The sequence below is a fragment of the Euleptes europaea genome, chromosome 7 (genome assembly GCF_029931775.1).
Source record: "Euleptes europaea isolate rEulEur1 chromosome 7, rEulEur1.hap1, whole genome shotgun sequence".
In the NCBI taxonomy this organism is placed as follows: Eukaryota; Metazoa; Chordata; class Lepidosauria; order Squamata; family Sphaerodactylidae; genus Euleptes; species Euleptes europaea.
The window spans coordinates 63,713,554-63,732,372 of record NC_079318.1 but is presented as its reverse complement, the minus strand read 5'-3'; the positions used below and the strand labels follow the sequence as shown (position 1 = coordinate 63,732,372).

The window sequence follows — 18,819 nt, the reverse complement described above, 5'->3', positions numbered from 1 at the left end:
AGAAACTGCATTATCCTACTATTCTGTTAAAACAGAAAAATGAATATCTGATTCTGTGTGATTGCAAGTGCTTGGAAATTCATTTACTTCAAGCACTGATAACTACAATCTACCTAAATAGTCATGAATGTTCAGAGAACAGTTTCTCTTATCTTTAAAACAAAGCTCAAAAAGGTTCTTCCTATTTTCTTTGGGGTACAGGTATTAAGGCTAAATTCATGCTTGCTGCCTATAGGTTCCACAATTATGATTTAAGTGAAGTCTTCAATATGTTAAAGATTGAGTAAGTCTCTAGAATATTATGATCTAAACTGTATCTTCCATGGTGATCAATGGACAAAGAAGGCAATACATGTAAGTGTGTGTTAGACACAGACATCTATAGGATGGTTTTAGGACAATCTTCTGGTCTTCATAGATATAAACAATACCCTATGAAAGAGCATAAGGAGACTGGGTGATTACTTCTGTTCCTTTGGTTTCTAACAGAGCTAATCTCCATGGTTCCTTGTTATAAAGTAGGATGCTTTACTTTGTATTCCTCATATGTGTCAAGTATTTCTTTGATGACGCTGGGGTCATCCAGTGTGGTGATATCTCCCAGGTCACTGGCATTGTCTGTCACTATCCTCCGTAGCAATCGTCTCATGATTTTCCCAGATCGAGTTTTGGGAAGGCGCTTTACCACCTGGTTGACCAGAAAGAAAGAAGTATGCTTTACTGTCATACTGAACAATTTCCCACCTATAGTCATCACCACATAATTTAAATATAACATATAGACAAGATACAACCCATTGCATAAAAATCATAAACTTTAAAATACAGAATAAAAACATCACTTCACCAATATACTTTACAGCTATGTTGCCAAGATAATTATGTATGTTTCTGGCTTTCACAGCAAATAATTTCCAAAGGAGTAGCTATATTAGTCTGCCGCATCAAAACAGCAAAGAACCTTGTGGCATTGGAAAGGTATTTATTATGGCGTAAGCTTTCATGAGCCAAAGCTCACTTTGTCAGATGCATGAAAGTTTACATTCAGCTGTCTAATGAATTGGACCCTGGCTCACAAACACTTAAACCACATGGAATTTGTGGTCTTTAAGTTCCCACAAGACTCCTTGATATTTCGACGGCGAATGATGTAATCATGGTATAATATTAAAACAAATACTAGTTGTTATAATCAAGCCAGATTTGTGCCACCTGGAGCCATTGTTTCACAGATATTTAGACATAATCACAAAGCACCTAATATTATATATGAAGGAGATGTATCTGTTATTATGCCATTTGTTAAAAGTGCCAGGACTCAGGGACCCCCAATTGCAATGGTGGGGGGGACTCAGAAAGCCGTTCTGAGTTCCCAGGACCCTGCCCAATGGCTTGGGACCCAACAGAAGGAAGTGCTAGAGACAGAGCAAAGAGTAGTGATGGTGCACAGGGAATATTTAGAAATACACCTGTATATTTGTAAGCCGATTGAAGTTGAATCCATCGAAGACAGAAGTCCTATGGCTTGGTTGGGGTGGCTTGGGGGTTTAACCTGGGTTGGGCCAGCAACTCTCAGAAACACATCATAAAGAAAAATAAAGCTTCATTGAAGAAACTGAATAAAAAGTTTAAAAGAAATACAGTTCCAGTGGCATTTGTAAGTACACAGAAAATAAGAAAACAAGCTCTCTAGATACACTTCAAAGTCTTAGCAGCATAGGCCTTAATTTCTCATAACTTTGGCAAGTTCCGTTCATAGCAAGCAGCACAGCCCCATGCAGATGTAGCATTAGGCATAGCAAGTAACATAGATGGGAAAAGGGAATTGGGATAGGGTTAGGATGTGGCCTAACAGCAGAGACTACAGGAATGCGAGCCACAGGCCTCCTGACCCTCCTGCCTCTGAGGAAGAGTCTGAAAGAAGCACAGGAATTCCTGCCCTAGGAACTGTCTGCAGTGCAACTAACAGGCACAGTTTGATATTTTGAGAATTAATGCCTATAACTTGGAGAGAACATGACATTACTATTTGTGTGATTGTTCTCATTTTTATTATCGTCTTGAAGAACTTACCAGAACATGATCAGGCACAGCATACTTTGCTATTTTAGAAGCAACTATTCCTCTAAGTTCTTTAGTAATGGTTTCTGGAAGAGCAGTGTCATCCCTCAGCACTACGAAAGCAAATGCACCTGAAAGAAAGGAAACCAGAGTTCACTTACTTTACATTAAACTGCTTTTCAACAAGTGTGGGGTGGTCTTATTGGCCAAGGGAACAGATACAGAATAATTATTACTCAATGCATTAAAGCATGACAATCGCAACATCTTTGACTGAAAGGCTATTTTCAAAATGCTGGCGTGTGTAGCTAAGAATGCTCTTTCATTCCCAAGGCATAGCTATGTTGTTCGGGCAAAACAGAAAGTCAGAAATGAATAGATGTTCTTATTAATGAAGCCTTGATTTTAAAATGTGTAAAATTCACAAGTGATGCTAAGAATGTTATTCAAAAATACCCTCAGAACCAAAAGCTACAATTGTTCTTTAAGACAGTGAGTAATGAATTATTCTACAGGTATTTCTTTAATTGGGGGAGGGGAGAAGAATCAGGAAGTCTAAACGGTAACTGCTTCTTGGACAACAATTCTTGGACAAAGTTGTCAGGCCAATTGGAATTAAATGAGCTCGTAAACTGTCCCCATGAGGCTTCATTTCTAGGTACTGTTTCTACACATTGTTTGAAGTAAAGGCATTTTCATGTACTAAAAGATTATTAATATGCTACTCCTTATTTTGTAGATATGATCAAACTAGCAACACAGGCAACTTTAATCAAATCAATTTATTTGTTTCTCCTTTAACCATATGTGTTCAAACCTGGGCCTTAAAGAAGTAATAATGGATTTTAAAGCATTTTATTAACTTACCCTCCCCTTTGAGCTCGTGGGGATAACCAATCACAGCTGTTTCTGGTACTTCCGGATGTTCAGCCTTTTAAACACGTGCAAAAAAATCATAAATAAGGCTATGTATCTACATTGGCTCAACTTCACACCTTACTTTAAATTGTATGAGTAGATGGCAAAAGGGTTTATTTCTCACAAACAGTACATGAGAAAGCAAACCTGGCTGCATTCAAACATCACATCAAACAGACTTGAGATCTCACTGCAATGGGCATGAGCACAGCTTACTGATGTGCTCTCTCTCATTAATCCCACCTCCCAGAGCTTGATTCAACAGTTCTTGGCTTGATCAGGTTCCAGTTTTCCATGACATCTGAATGCAGGGGCATGAGTGAATTGCAGTTTGTCTCATCCCTTCCCATCCCACCCAACACAAGATAAACTGGGATACTAAACTTCACTTTAATTCCAGATTTGAATCCCAGCTTGTGGGAAGTAAGCACACTCCAGTTCACCCAAGCACCTGCATTCAGACATCACAACAAATTGGAACTTAACGAAACCAGGAAGCTTGAACCAAGTTTTGCATGGAGATAGAGAAAGGAAGAGTGAAGGGGCTCAACAGTACTATTGCTTCAGATAAATGTGGGTTCTATGAAAACTAGTGTGGGTCTAAATACTTCTCCTAAATTTTGTTGTGCAGGAATTTTTATTTATATCCAGATGCATTTGATCATATGAATTCCCAGAGGCAGTCTGAGGTCATTCAGCCCAATTTTGTTGTGCAGGAATTTTTATTTATATCCAGATGCATTTGATCATATGAATTCCCAGAGGCAGTCTGAGGTCATTCAGCCCAAACACAGGTAGTCCACCTCAACAATTTGTGAGAACCAGGTCTTTATCTTGATGACTTGGAGATAGCCAAACTGGTCTAATTTACAAATAGTACTGGAGTTGATGTGGGGTGATAAAAATCTCCCTTGTGGTGATTAATACTTAATGGCTCATTCATGTATATAAGTGTCATCACAGTGCTACATTCAAGAGTGATAAACTTGCATGTGTGAACTCATCCCTGAAACCAAAAGTTTTGTAAATTAGTTCTGCTCCTGAATAATCAATGAAGTTTAGTTAGTGAATTATTGGATCTACACAGAAGAACCTCTTCCTTGTCCCAATAATTACCATGGCATCTTCAATCTCTGCAGTTCCAAGTCTATGTCCACTAATGTTTAAAACATCATCCATTCGCCCTGTTATCTGGTAATAGCCTTCTATGGTTCGGTGAGCACCATCTCCTGTGAAATAGTAACCTGTGAAATAACAAGAGAGTCCTAGAGTATACAACTGTGCTAGTACTATAGTTCAAGATTATGACACTCTTAAACAGTCACTGGCCAGAGTAATACAGACGTGTTATCTTGCACAGAAGTTAATACAACTCATTTGTCATTATAATGGCAATACATAAACTTTAGCGCTGATCCATCCATTATGCTTTATTGTGTCTGCATCTAAAAATTTAATGCTCAAGAATGGCAACCATGTATTTAATAATACGTGCATGATATAGGTATGTATACCAGGGAATAGTAAAGGGCCAGGGTCCCAGCAGTTTGATGCAGGTATCTTGGGGCCAAATTAGATGTAACAATAGATTTCCCAAGCTCTTTTTCAGTAAATAGCAGCCAAGAGTGGTCCTGATTTGGACTGGGAGTACTACATTGTGATGCCTGCAGAGGGAAAGAAGAGAAAGGCATGCAGGAATGTCTGAAAATGAACAAACAGGAGTCTGGATCAAAGGAAATAGGCTTGGCCCATAGCTCTAGACTGCCCAGTCAGGCCCTACTGATATTGAGCAATAGTCTATATCAAAGGTGGGCAGAGGTTCACTCAGGAATGTCCCAATACTCCCCAGGCAAATTATAGTAGCTCTCTGCCCTTCCTCTAGAGTTGTCATAATCACTTTCTTATCCTTCCCTTTAAAGCTACCACAGCGGCTTCTTCCTTCTTTCTCTTTCATGAGAAGGCACATGCATGCAGCTTTGGGAAAATGACAGTAACAACACCCTTTCCCATCTGCTTCTCCTCTTTCACATGTACCTTTTCTCTGGAGGGGAAAGGAGCATGCTAGCAATTCTTCCTCCCCCACCCCCCATCAAAACTTCTATTTGCCTCCTCTAAGGAAAACATATTGTATATTTTCTTCCTGCAAAGCAAGTTACAACTGGAGGTAGGGGGCGATTTGCTTTGGGAAAATAGCGGAGGAAAGATTTCCCAACTTGAGTACTGCATACCTGCTCTGAAATGCTGGATTTCTTTTCAAGCCACCATTTTGTGACTGGTTCCACCCATCGAGCCACCATTTTGTGACTAGTGGTTTCCAAGGCTCTTGAAAAAAATTACATAGCTCTCAAACAAAATCTGCCCTCAGATATCATTCTACATCATGTTTCTCTAAGGCACTTTCTATGCAGCAGTCTCTTCTATGAACTATTCCTAAGAGCAAGTTCTTCCAGACCTTTGCAATTCTAAACTATCACTGGCTTTATGTAGAAGACAGCTGAGAGTCCCTTGTACCAACATTTCCTTTCATTATTCTCACCTGGGTAGGTTTTGAAGTAAGCTTTTATAAATCTTTGATGGTCCCCATAAATGGTCCTTGCTATACCAGGCCATGGCTGTGCAATGCACAGAGCACCAGAGACATTGTTGCCTTCTATAATTTTCCCCTGTGGGCCCAAGCATAAGAACATGTTTCAATATGGCTATGAAAGAGAAATATTCAAGATCAGAAATATTTCAGAAGCTGGGCTATATGGTCTGTGTTTACATGAACAAAGGGAACTTTGACTCTCAAAAGCTCTTGTTTGTCTCTAAGGTGTTACTGGACTCGAATCTAGCTGTTCTACAGCACATCAACATGGTTACCCTCTGGAAAAAAAATTATTTACATTGTAAGCCACCTTGAGTTGCTGTAAGCTAGAAAGGTGACTAATAAGCATTTTAAATAAATATATAAAATACGATAAATTTCCCCAGCTCTGCATATTCTGAATTTATTTTGTAACATATGGAGACTTGCACCCTCAACTTTCTACCTCTGCTAGACGGCTGGCTCCATTCCTATAATTAGTTATGCTAACCCTAAGAGATAACAGTTATCACATTACATTCCTTGGAATAACAAGCCAGTATGACCAGAGTGTTGACTTGGACCTAAGAGACCAGACTTCAAATTCCTACTCAGCCACTATTTCTTCAGGCCATTATCAGAAAATAAGAGTAACAGTAAGAAGATGTAATAAAGATAGGAAAGCATCTGCAGCATGTCTGGATGCTTGTTTTGCTCCCAGAATCAGAAGCATACATTATGCAACCCACAAAACCATTTATTCCCTGAGCTGTCCTTACATTGGCCATAAGCAAAGATAACATGGCTAACAAAATGGGCATCACTGTTTGCAGGACTTTTGCTGAGTGTAATCAGTATAGGGTTAGTTGGACCAATGGTCTAACTATATATTTTTATGCACACACACACTTTTTCCAGGATGAAATGAGTCATATAAACCCAGAAGCAGTATCTCTACTGAAGGTCACTCCATTTGTGTTACCCAGAATCTTGCAGGCTCTCAACTCACCCTCTCATCCACCAGTATTGGGGTAATCCCATAGAATGGCCGCATTGCTATAGCTGGAATAATCTCCGCTCCTTTCTCTGAAGGCCGAGGAGCAATGCAAATGCCACCAGTTTCTGGAAGAATTACAGGGAAAGAAGAAGTTGAAATTCATGCACCCACTACTCTGACAAAAGGCACAAACTAGACCCATTAAAAACAGTAGTAGGTTTGCCCCAATTACAGTAAAAGGTAGGCTGTAACCTAAGTTAGCTCTGCACAGGGGCCATTCCCCATTTTGCTCTAATTGATGCTGCAAGCAAAAAGGCCTTTGCAGGGGCAACGGACCCTCTGAAAGGAGATATTATCTATGTTTTCCCCTCGCAATCACCATCCCCTGCGCCTCTGGTGGGCTTTTTGCCAGTTTAAAAAAAAACTGGCAGTAGGAATATCATTTTAGTGTTAAAACTGGAGTGTGTGGGTGGGTGTGTAGATATATAGATACACCTATCAGTGGGCACCAGGGAAAATGGCATCAAGTATGGACAGGGAGGTGCTGAAAAATCAGTACCTTTTGTCCACACTTTCCCCAAACCCACTTCCCAGAAAGATTGCATCAAAGCAAGTTTGGAAAAACTTGCAGCAGAGCCTACGAAACTCTAAAGATGAGCAAATGCCCAGTAATGTTTTGCAGAAGCCCAAAGAAAAACTGCTGCCATGGGGAACAGGGAGAGTAGAGCAAGAGCTCCATGCAGAATCAACCTAAATGTCAGGAAAATTTGCTTTCATTTGTTCTATTTATCTTCAGTGTACTCTCTTTATTTGTTTCTTTGTAATTTTCATGGCTCTGGACCAAGACAGCTGCTTCTGGAGGTGTAGAAAAAGACTTGTATACATCATATATTGCTGTTGGCCTTCAATATTTCATGAAACATTTAAATATTAAATAAGTGATATAATGACTGTAGCATCTCACAAGTAGCTAAGGTGAAACAGAATGCCCTATCTTTCTGCCAATACAGGCATACAAAGCTATTTTGAAAAGTTAGACACAGAAGAATTACAGCAAAATAGAAAACAGCAGCAACAACAAGAATGAGTCTGACGATGCCATCCTATACAGTTACGCACACAAGTCTGCTCAGCACTCCAATTTCCTTCTCTGCAGTGCTGCTGAAGGACCTGAGGGAGAGGCATCAACTCCTAAGTAATGAGACAGGGAAGCTCCTCATTCTAATCTTCACCCTCTATGTAAAGCTTTCCAGAAAACGATATTCAAACCCATTTCATGCACTGAATAAGTGATTTCAACAGCAATGACAGAAGTGCAAGGATATTATGGAATGTGCTTCCTTGTGCTGTTTTCACGGCACTTTGAATAGTTTGCCTGAAAAGCGGTTTATGAGACTAAAATACTATTATTATATAGGATTAGACCTTCCCACCCATTATGGGCATTCTGCGATTATTTTCAATTCAGGACCAAGCCTCTTAATCATTCTTTCCTCATTTCTGTTCAGGATAAATGTTAAATCAGATCAGAGATTTCAACCTTAATCAGATCTTTTATAACTAAACACTTAACTCAGATTCAGGGGTGGGGGGAAACTAGCAGCAGTAAAACTACAGGACTATTAAACCTGACTAATAATAATAACCATATCCCAATGTTGACATGAATATATGCAGTTCCTTTGAAAGCAAGGATTTACATGAAGATCGAATGGTAAATGTCTAATTTATTCATGTGCAGTTAAGGGATTTTGCCTCTTGCTTGCCTTCTGAATGCTGAAGAAGAGTAAAGGGCTGTGCTGCTTGGCACAAAACAGCAATCCACCATCTTTTCTCTTTTATGGTGATCAGGGCTCCAACATGGCTTATTAGCTAACGGGAAAGTTATTTGATAACTCAGAATTGATGGTCTAATTACATGTCTCTGCAAAATATCTTATTGTTCCTATTTATTATTTACATAGCACATTTAAGACACTGCCCTTATTGTCTTGTTTCTCTTTATAACGATCTAGTTAATACATACACTGTATTCCTATTTTAGGTAATATCAAAACCCAGGTGCCACATAGGAAGGGCAGCAATCATGCCAATTTCAGAGAAAAGAGCTGGAGCCTCAACCTCTCCCAAAGGTTTGCCCTTTCATGCACCTTGTCTTAGAAAACAACTACTACCATTGCCTACATCCATAGTACAGACATGCTTACAGTTATTTGTTTTAATTAATATCGGAGCAACATTCACTACTATTAGTTTGGTGTTTACCCAGAAGATGCTTCTTGGCAAATTATTGCCTCATCACTCAATTGGCATCAGCAAAGCTATGTTTTTTTTGTCAACTGCATGAAGTAGATGCACTTGAAACAGAAATCAAAATTCTGGGTAATGCAGCTTTTACATTTGCATTACAAACCACTGAAGCATGCTCATTGATGGGCTAAGTACCCAAGGTGTGTTAAGTGAGTTCTAATGCCTTTAAAAAAACAAAAACAGGAGGCTCAAACATTTCCTCCCATATGCTGTTTCCCCAGCCCAAATCAGCCCTCCTGGAGAGTACGAAAAGCAAGTTTGTGAAAAGTACAATGCTTTAGCCAAGGTGAAGAATAAACTGTGGGCCATGTGTACACGATTTGGAGCAAAGAAGTGGCAGTGGGGAAAGGGCTGAGCACTAAACAGCTCTCTCCTGAAGCTGCTTTCGATTTTTAAAATGGAGCTGGGATTCTATACATAACATGTAGCTAGTCTCTAAACGGAATGCCTAAAAATGGTCTCTCACCATACATAGGTCCACAACTGCAAATGGGGGAAATTATACCTACATACCTTATAGGATGTTACATGGTTTACTGATATAATATATATGATGTACTTTGAACTCTTAGGCCATTTATGCATGGCTGTTTCCTCACGGTCACCCCGCCAACTACTTTGGAGCTTTGCTTTCATCTTGCTTGCATTTTCTGACTGTCAGCGGTCTCCCCACGCATTTCCACACATTTTCCGGATTCATATTTAGCCAGCATCCAGAAAATGTGGGGCTAACACACGGAAATGTGCGGGGAGAGCGAGGCGACCTCTGACAGTCGGAAAATGCAAGCATGATGAAAGCAAAGCTCCAAAGTAGTTGGTGGAGTGACTGTGGGGAAACAGCCATGTATAAATGGCCTTAGAATTCAAGTTGTAACCAGCATGCCATTCTAAATCCATTTTTAGTACATTGTTTTTTGGGAAAGGGTTGGCATGGTGAATGGCAATGATGTTCTGGAGCTCGTTGTTATTAATGTATTTTAATTATTTGGTGATAATTTTGAATCTTAAATGTCAAATAATTTATTCAAGAAGACTACCCTGTTAACGCTGAGGGCTCAGGGACCACTGGGATACCTACTGAACACTACTGAACAAAGCTTGATGAAACTTTCCAAACATACTAACACTTACAATTTGTACAATGAGCTCTCCATCACACACAGTACACACACCGTACTAACTTACTCTCTCTCATAATCTCCCTATCACTTATCCACTCACCCAAATGCTTTCAAATGGATTCAGTAAGCCTGATTTGCTAATCTTTATGCTTGTTCAAGTTGATTATCTTGTGGCATACTGCTGCTTCAGAGAGCAATGTTCCAGAGAGGATAAAGAGCAATTAATGAGCTATTTTTAAATTGAGATGTGCAATTGAGCTAACTCTGTGGCAAATCAACTCACATCCTGCACTCCTTATATTAATTGTTTTTCCATGCACCCTTGGTATGCAAGCAGAATAATAAATCCTCTCACAGGAGTTTATACATTTGGGGTTTTTTTACACCAAGTAATCAGCTTTTGAGAGACTATTATGGCTTTTGCTTTCAAGAAAAATGAATTGTATCAAAATCAGTTTTCCGCAACTGTAAATTTGTTTTTAAGCTGCAAATGTTCACTGATGTTGTTGATAACAACACTCTGATTGCTTCTTCATAGGGTGACCTAAGCAAACACAACAAAAAAGATCCCTGCCCTAAACAGCTTACAATCAAAGGGCAGAAAGTCATTTTATGTATTCAGCTGCTGGGGCAACAGTGTGAAGGAGGACCACTGGCCAGGGGAAAGGGGAGGTTTTTTAACCCTTCCTTCTAATGCCAGTTTCCTGTTGTAAAATGCCAAGCCCCCTACCCCCCTGGAGCTGAAGAAACCCATACAAATCCCGCAAGTTCATTACATTTATCTACTAATGTTCTTTGATAGCAGAAAAATGGCGTGGGGCCCTTTTCAGTAGGATAATGGTATAAGAGGAATGGGTTTTTCTTTTTTTAAAAGAACCTTCTTTCTTCTGCCACCTTTCCCCCTTTAAAATCACAGCCCCACTGGTCACATTTTGTAAAAGAAAACAAATCTATGAAAAGGATCACCTGAATATGAACTATGGAGGAGGCAACAGAGGATGACAGCTGGAACAGGCAAAGGTAAAATGGGGCAAATGAGAGCAAATACACAGACTTAATTTTGGTTGGGAATGAGGATTAAGCTGTTGGAAATAGTAGCGTGAATAGTCCAGATTAGCATGAGCTTGTTAGATCTTGAAGCAAAGCAGTGTCTGCCATGATAAGTACTTGGATGGGAGACCACCAAGGAAGTCCAGGGTTGCTATGCAGAGGAAGGCAATGGCAAACCACCTTGGCTCTCTTTCCTTCAAAAGCCATTGAGGTGTTGCCATAAAGTGGTTGTGAATTGATGGCACTTGATGGCCATTTTGTGCCCCCATGTTGTGTCAGAATCCTAATGGTGTCCGCAAGTTCCAAAAGGCTGGGGACCCCTGGCCTAAATCATTAGCTTACTACAGACTAGCACTCAGTAGAAAAGGATTTAACAAAAGCTGACATGTATAATCTATATGGAAAACAGTTAGAAACTGGTGTAGGCACTGTTGAAAACTGTCGATATGGGCCTTTTATGCAGGGACATTTCCCCGTGGTCACCCCTGCCGACTGTTTCAGGGCTTCCTTTTGATTATGTATGCGTTTTCTGACCACCAGAGGTCACCTTACTCTCTCCACGGGTTTTGCCCACATTTTCCAGATTCTACCTAAAACAGCATCCAGAAAACACAGGCAAAGCCTGCGAGGAGAGCGAGGCGACCTCTGATGTTTGAAAAAGGCATACATAATCAAAAGGAAGCCCCGAAGCAGTCGGCGGGGGTGACCATGGGGAAACGTCCCTACATAAAAGGCCGTGGTTACAAAAATGGCCATTTGATAGGAAAAAGAATTTCATCCTGGAGGAAGCCGATGATGTAGAACAGGAGCAAGAAAATGCAGAACATATGTTCTACTAGACATTATAGATCAGGGGAGATCTAGATAAGTGGTTACTTAAAGGCCCATCTTTCTTAAAGAACTCCAGGAACTGTAATTATAGAGGCTGATATGAGTTCTTTTTTAGAGGCCTGTCCACTTTTAAAACTACATTACCTAGAGCTCTTTAGTTGTGAGGAATGACAGTTAAACAAGTTTGAAATTGGTTCAAATATACAGCACAGAGACTCTGCTTGGCACACATTTTAGACAAACATTGTAATCTTGGTGATCCCAAGAATCACCATTGCATATTCTCTGCACAAGTTTCCCTAAACAGGGAAATAAACTCCACATGTCCAATCTCATTAGCAGCAATGTGCTTCTGTACTAGGGTGCCAGAGTTACCACAAGAAGCAACTATACAAGATAATGCATGATTTTTTCCTGGACATTACTTGCTGCCCTGCTTTTACCTGTTTGCCACCAAGTGTCCACAAGGGAGCACCGTCCATCTCCTACCACATCATAGAACCATTGCCAAGCTTCATGGTTTATCGGTTCTCCCACTACAATCCAAAAACAGTGAAGGAAGAATTCTGATTGTTGGTTTATATTTGGTAAGTTGAAGCAAATCGAAACACCAAACAATAAATAAAGACCCTACAAAGCAAGTCATATCAGGTCTGGCTAAAAGAACAAGGCTTATTTAATCTAAAAGAAGAAGAGCAGGAGATTGAAGTGGCAGAATGCTGAGGTGGTAGAATAAACTGCACCATTTCAAGGTAAAGGCTCACATTTTGGAATACTCCCCTATGTTTAAAAAAAAAAACCTCCCTGGAAACAAAACTAGCACAAAGGAACGTTCAGTCCTGGAATCTGCAGGCTGAAATGGTGCTGTCCATTCTACCACTTTACTCTCCTTAGGGTTGCCAACTCCAGGTAGACAAAACCCTGGCAATTTGGGAGTGGAACCTGGGGAGAGACCTCAGGGCAGTGTAACGCCAAGGGGTCTACCCTCCAAAGCTGTCAGAACCCAAGAGACTGGAAAGAGAGTTCTCAGAGGAAGAGCCCATAGCCACAGAGCAACCCACATGCCTGTTCAATGTAGATGACTATCAGTCCCTATTATCCAAAGCCATTCTGGCCCTAGACCTCACAGAAACCCTAACCCTGGGGAGGAACCCTTCAAATGGGAGCAGCAAGCTCACAATTCTTATCCTCACCTGATCCAAGAGTAGTTAAAGATGATCTATCATACTTCTTGACATATTCATCTCCATACTTCAGAAGCAACCGCAATGCAGTGGGGGCACAATAAAACTGATTAATTTTTAACCTCTCTACAGTTTCCCAATAGCGACCTGCAAAGATCCAGATAGCAATCTTAATTTGTCTGTGACATGAACTCCTTAGCATTGCAAGCTCAGAATATCTGACGCACAATAAGAATATTTCTCTATAAAGCTGACGACTATTCAAAGGTAATTCACAGTGGGTAGCCGTGTTAGTCTGTTTGCAGTAGTCAAAAAGGGCAAGAGTCCAGTAGCACCTTAAAGACTAACAAAAATATTTTCTGGTAGGGTATGAGCTTTCGTGAGCCACAGCTCACTTCTTCAGATACAGCTAGAATGTGAATCCATCGGTCTTTAAGTAGAGGAACAGTATGTAAATTTGAATTACCAATGCTGATTTCTCCACACCCATCTCTCCCCTGGACATCACAGACTCTTTTGCATATCACACCTAATCCAATCAAGCCTGCTATTCACATTTACATACTGTTCCTCTACTTAAAGACCGATGGATTCACATTCTAGCTGTATCTGAAGAAGTGAGCTGTGGCTCATGAAAGCTCATACCCTACCAGAAAATATTTTTGTTAGTCTTTAAGGTGCTACTGGACTCTTGCCCTTTTTGACTATTCAAAGGTAGTCATTGTAAAAGTGACACCAAAACACCTGCTTTTATAGGCAAAAGGAATGACAGATGGGGCCTGATAAAATAGTAGATTTACCATCTAGCCAATGTATTTGAAGCTATCTAGGCATTTCAAAAGGACCAAACCAATGAATTTATGTTGATGATTACTGAAATTCAGACATCCATAATCTCTGCTTGCCATGCCAGCTCATGATGTTGCTTTGGGTTGTTAAGCTGAAGCAGCAGTCAGTACACCCCATCACTAAACACTCGGTGGTGGAACAAGACCAAGCAGTAAATCTTTTACTCTAAACATTCCATAAGGTGTGGGCCACAAAGGGGAATGTGTACTGAAGAGCCACATATACAGTAATGTGTTACAAGCCAACTGTATTACAGGATTGCAAGTCATGCAGAACATGCTAAGATTCACTCTGTCAACTACCAGTTCTATAACTACTGCAAAGTAATATATCAGGCACTGAAAGGCTTTGCATGTGAAAGTGTTAGTTAACAAAAGCAAGGTTTGATAGTGTGTTTGTAAATTCTGCATGCAGCAATCACAGCTACAATGAGAATTTACATTGACGTAATGACTCCCTTTCTGAATATTCATTCCATTTACAACAGCCATCCTCAACTCAGAACATGCAGCCTTCTTTTACCCAGTAGTATTTCCACATATTATATCTGCAATTTCTTCTGAAGTCACCTGGATCAGGATAAACTGGTGTGCTTTCAAACAGAACCGTGGTGCCTCCATTGCAGAGAGGTCCATATACAACATAGCTGTGTCCTGTGATCCAGCCAATGTCAGCTACACAGCCAAAAACATCATCTTGTTTATAGTCAAATACGTGCTGCAAAGATGAACAGAAAGGCAATAAGAATAAGTTTCTGCATTCATTTTTGACAGACGTTTCTGCTCTTCTTCAATGGACAGTTACATAGAACACCCCCATGTGGCGACAAAATGGTACAGCCACAGATTTCAGTCATTTAATTTCTAGCTCCTGCAAATTCATGGTTGGGAACATTTCTGCAATTAACCAAGCACAGACAAATTACAGGGTTTCTGCTAGCAGCCACTACTGATACAAACAACTGTAATTTCAATAATTCCCCCCCACAAATAGTCATTAACACATATTGGAGTTATGGTTCAGTGGTAAATAATCAGTGGCAGAGCATCTGCTTTGCATGCAGAACATCCCAGGTAGAAGCCCCAGCATCTCCAATTCAAAGGATCAGGTAGCAGAAAGACCCTGGAGAGCCACTGTCAGCCAGAGTAGACAAGACTGACCTTGATAGACCAAAGATCTAACTCATGTGTATGTATGTATTCATGTGTACAGCCAACCACATAAACTGTTCCACTTGTACTTAAATCTGTCTAATTAAACTGATTTTTTGTGAGACTGGCATATTTGCACCACTATCTCTGCCTGCTGTCACCTATGATGTTAGGATCAGCTTCACCACCACAGGCTCAGTATGCAACTACAGAATCTGCCATCTGGTGCAGTTTTAGTCCTGAGGATATCAGATTCTGGGTACACATCTGCATTTGAAGGACTGTCTCCTTCCATATGTCTCTGTGTGCCAACTATGGTCATCAGGCAGCCATCTATTGGCTATAGCACCATCTGGGGTGGCCCATCCAGCATTGACCTTTTCCATCATGTCTCCAGCTCTGTGGAATGGGCTCCCTGAACAGTTGAGGGGGGCCTCCTCCTTGGAGGCTCTGCAAGACCCCCTTGTTTGCCAGGGCTTTTGAGGGAGTCTGAATTGGCAAGCATCTTTTAAGGGGGAGGAAGATTTAGGGTTTATAATTTTATTTTTGGTTTTAAACTGAAAATTGTAACTGTTATTGTAAGCTGCACTGAACCACGAAGAAAGGCAGGATTTAAATGTTTTAATCAATCAATAATAAACATACATACAGCCTTCCCTTCCTGGATTAATAATAATTCCCTTCCTGGATCAATAATAAACATACATAAAGCCTTCCCTTCCTGGATTAGGGGAATGGAATGTTGCCAATAAATAATTAGAAAAAAATATTACAAAATTTGAAATAGCCCACAATCTAATTTGCTCAATTGGTTATTTTTTAAAAATGAATAAAGGCGATTACAGCCCCTGTGTGCTTTTCAGCTTGATTAGCCACAGACAGCCAATACATACACAAATACAGACAGCAGCAGGAGCACGTTTAAAAATTCTGTATCTTTATTATGGGGAAGGGGTGTAAGAAAGGCCCTTCCTCAACTTGAGACATTGATATCACATATGGGATGAAAACTATGGGAACACAAGCTGAGAGACTATGTTTTATTTTATTGCCATCATGTCCCAGCCAATTATAGTTACCCTGAAGGGTTTTCAAGATACATGAAGCTGCCTTATACTGAATTAGACCCTTGGTCCATCAAAGTCAGTATTGTCAACTCAGACTGGAGAGGTTCTCCAGAGGCCTTTCACCTCACCTACTACCAGATCCTTTAACTGCAGATGCCAGGAATTGAACCTGGGACCTTCTGCATGCAAAGTAGATACTCTAACACTGAGCCATGGCCCCTCCCCAACACAAGAGATACTGAGAAGTGGTTTGCCATTGCCTGCCTCTGCATAGCAACGCTGCTTATATCAAGGTCTCTCTCTCCCTCTGCCCGAGGTTCTCTTCCATAAATCCAGGGCACAGCTCATGCCTGAACTTCAGCTGCCTTTCAGAAAAGAAAAAGAACAAAGGAAAACAAGCATGCTCTTGCCTTTTACAATAGTTTTCAATCATAAAACACCATTGTGGGAGTTTTGGCTTGGGCCTCTGTGAAGTTTAAACCTCAGCCTGCTAGACGTTGGTGTACATAAGAGTCAAAGAACTTTTTCCATCTTCAGTGAGCGCTTCCAAAGATGACTAATGCAACACTTTCTAATGTTTTTTTCTCCACAACCACACCTGATATAATAACACACCCTATGTTCTTTTCTTGTAGATATAAGAAGTACCTTGTGTGTTAACGCAGCATAAAGCAGATAGCCAGCCTGGGTGTGAACAATCCCTTTAGGTTTCCCTGTGCTCCCTGAGGTATAAAGCATAAAAAGCATGTCTTCACTGTCCATGATTTCAGGGGGGCAAACTGAAGACTCCTTAGCCATCTCCTAAAAAGAAAAAAAAAGAATACAAGGGAGCACTTTCTTTCCATTTATAATTGCCTCAGAATTAAAGCAATGCCTCGCTTCAGAGTTGCAGTTTCATTTCTTTGGTCTCTCTCAAGCTTCTGTGCTGATACAGTGTTTTTAGAATTGTTGAATGTATATTTATTGGATTTCATGTTTTATGGTTTTATTTGTTGGAAAATATGCCCTTCCTAACTGTGTCACTTGCCTCCACATTCAGAGGGTGGAACTGACCACAGAAGATCGTCTCTAGTTACACCTCTCCCTCATTTCCTGTCCCCTTTGATGTTTAGAGTTATATTGTCAGGGGAAACTTCCCTTCTCTCTCTCCCACTTACCCTCATCCCAGCAAGCCGCTAGAGCTGAGCGCTGTTGCGCTCAGGCCTTCTTATCCCACAATGGAATAGAAGGCAGGTTACCTTTTTTTATCTAGGAAGCTAGCAAGATAGATTAGGATAGGGGACCCTGTTTGCCCTTTCCTATCCTTATTGTATTTCACCAATAAATGAGTTTAGTTTAAATAGAACAGAAGCCTGATGCTTCTTTTGTTTCAGACTTGCACACACACGTGTTCAGAATCTAAAGAGTGATTCCGTTGTGCTGAATGCCTTTTTGTGCACTCTGCTAAATATTGGAATATCAGACCATAGATATTCCAATATTATTGTGTTTATATTAACATTTGTTGTTAGGCGCGTTGAGCCCTGCTGTGGCTGGGGATAAAGGAGGGCTAAAAATCCAATAAAATATAAATGAAACAATTAAATAAAAAATAAAACAAACAGGCTGGGCTACTCTGCTGACAGCTCCCAGCAAACCCCAAGCACAACACAAGCTGTGCATCTGCAACTATTGCTGCTGTGACTAGCTGGCTCAGGCATGTTGGCCACTTCCAGCCAGCAGCCATGAGCTTCTGCTGCTGGGTGGAAGCTGCTACAAGTGTTGGGCCTGGCCTAGGGTTGCTAACCTCCAGGTAATAGCTGGAGATCTCCTGCTATTACAACTGATCTCCCCAGCTGACAGAGATCAGTTCACCTGGAGAAAATGGCTGCTTTGGCCATTGGACTCTATGGCATTGAAGTCCCTCCTCTCCCCAAACCCCACCCTCCTCAGGCTCCACACCAAAAACCTCCTGCAAGTGGTGAAGAAGGACCTGGCAACCCTAGCCTAGCTCCAGGTATACCCATGGTTTACTGGGACTTGACCTGCTGCACTGGTGGTGGAGGGGGATGTGGCCAACCCCACCTCGAACCAGAGCTCAGGGCAGTTACTAGTAATTTCATAAGAAATGTCCCATGAAAGGTTTTCAACCCAAGCCTAGCAGATATTTCATTTGTTTTAATTTACTCAAAAATAAGTTCATATAAGTTCACATGAAGAAAAAGGTAAGCATTATGTACCCCAACTATGAAGGCAAAACAAACAATTTGTAGGGTCTTGAAAACAGACACTACTTGTCCTTCTTTCGATTTAAGTGAAACCTCTATAAATGTTTTGCTTCTGTCCAGAACACATCCAATTTGCAGTCTCCATAGCCATCTTTGCTTTCAGACATGACAAATGTTTGACGTGGAAGCAGGCGGATTAGCAGTTATCCAGGACACACCACCAGAACTCCTTGCTTTATAGAAAACAGTGTTGTTTAATTTACAGTGCACAGATACAAAAGACAAACCGTCACGTACACTTTCTCCACAAAACTTTCCAACACAGAGTTACAGTTACATAGGCTTATATACAAAACTCCACCTGAAACCAACAAGGCCACCTGCAGACCTGGCCACAGTATTACATCATCCTTACTGCTTCAAACCAGTTAGTTGCAGTTCACCCTAGAACCTGCAAGGCTATTGCTGCCTCTTGCATCATCCTAGATGCCTCTGATCTGACAGCTA

The 18,819-nt window shown here is 40.7% G+C and overlaps 1 protein-coding gene across 1 annotated transcript in view; it reads right to left on the bottom strand.

Moving 5' to 3' along the window:
* Positions 1–485: 485 nt before the first annotated feature.
* Positions 486–18,819, bottom strand: part of ACSS1 (acyl-CoA synthetase short chain family member 1) — a 39,203-nt gene continuing 20,869 nt past the window's right edge. Inside the window, exons 5-14 of the mRNA XM_056852687.1 lie at positions 16,754–16,906; positions 14,457–14,604; positions 13,048–13,185; positions 12,298–12,390; positions 6,555–6,667; positions 5,516–5,642; positions 4,096–4,223; positions 2,929–2,992; positions 2,074–2,192; positions 486–688 (exon numbers count right to left, since the gene is read on the bottom strand). Coding sequence (XP_056708665.1) covers positions 512–688; positions 2,074–2,192; positions 2,929–2,992; positions 4,096–4,223; positions 5,516–5,642; positions 6,555–6,667; positions 12,298–12,390; positions 13,048–13,185; positions 14,457–14,604; positions 16,754–16,906 — 1,260 coding nt within the window. The 3' untranslated portion in view covers positions 486–511. The remainder of the gene's footprint in view (positions 689–2,073; positions 2,193–2,928; positions 2,993–4,095; positions 4,224–5,515; positions 5,643–6,554; positions 6,668–12,297; positions 12,391–13,047; positions 13,186–14,456; positions 14,605–16,753; positions 16,907–18,819) is intronic.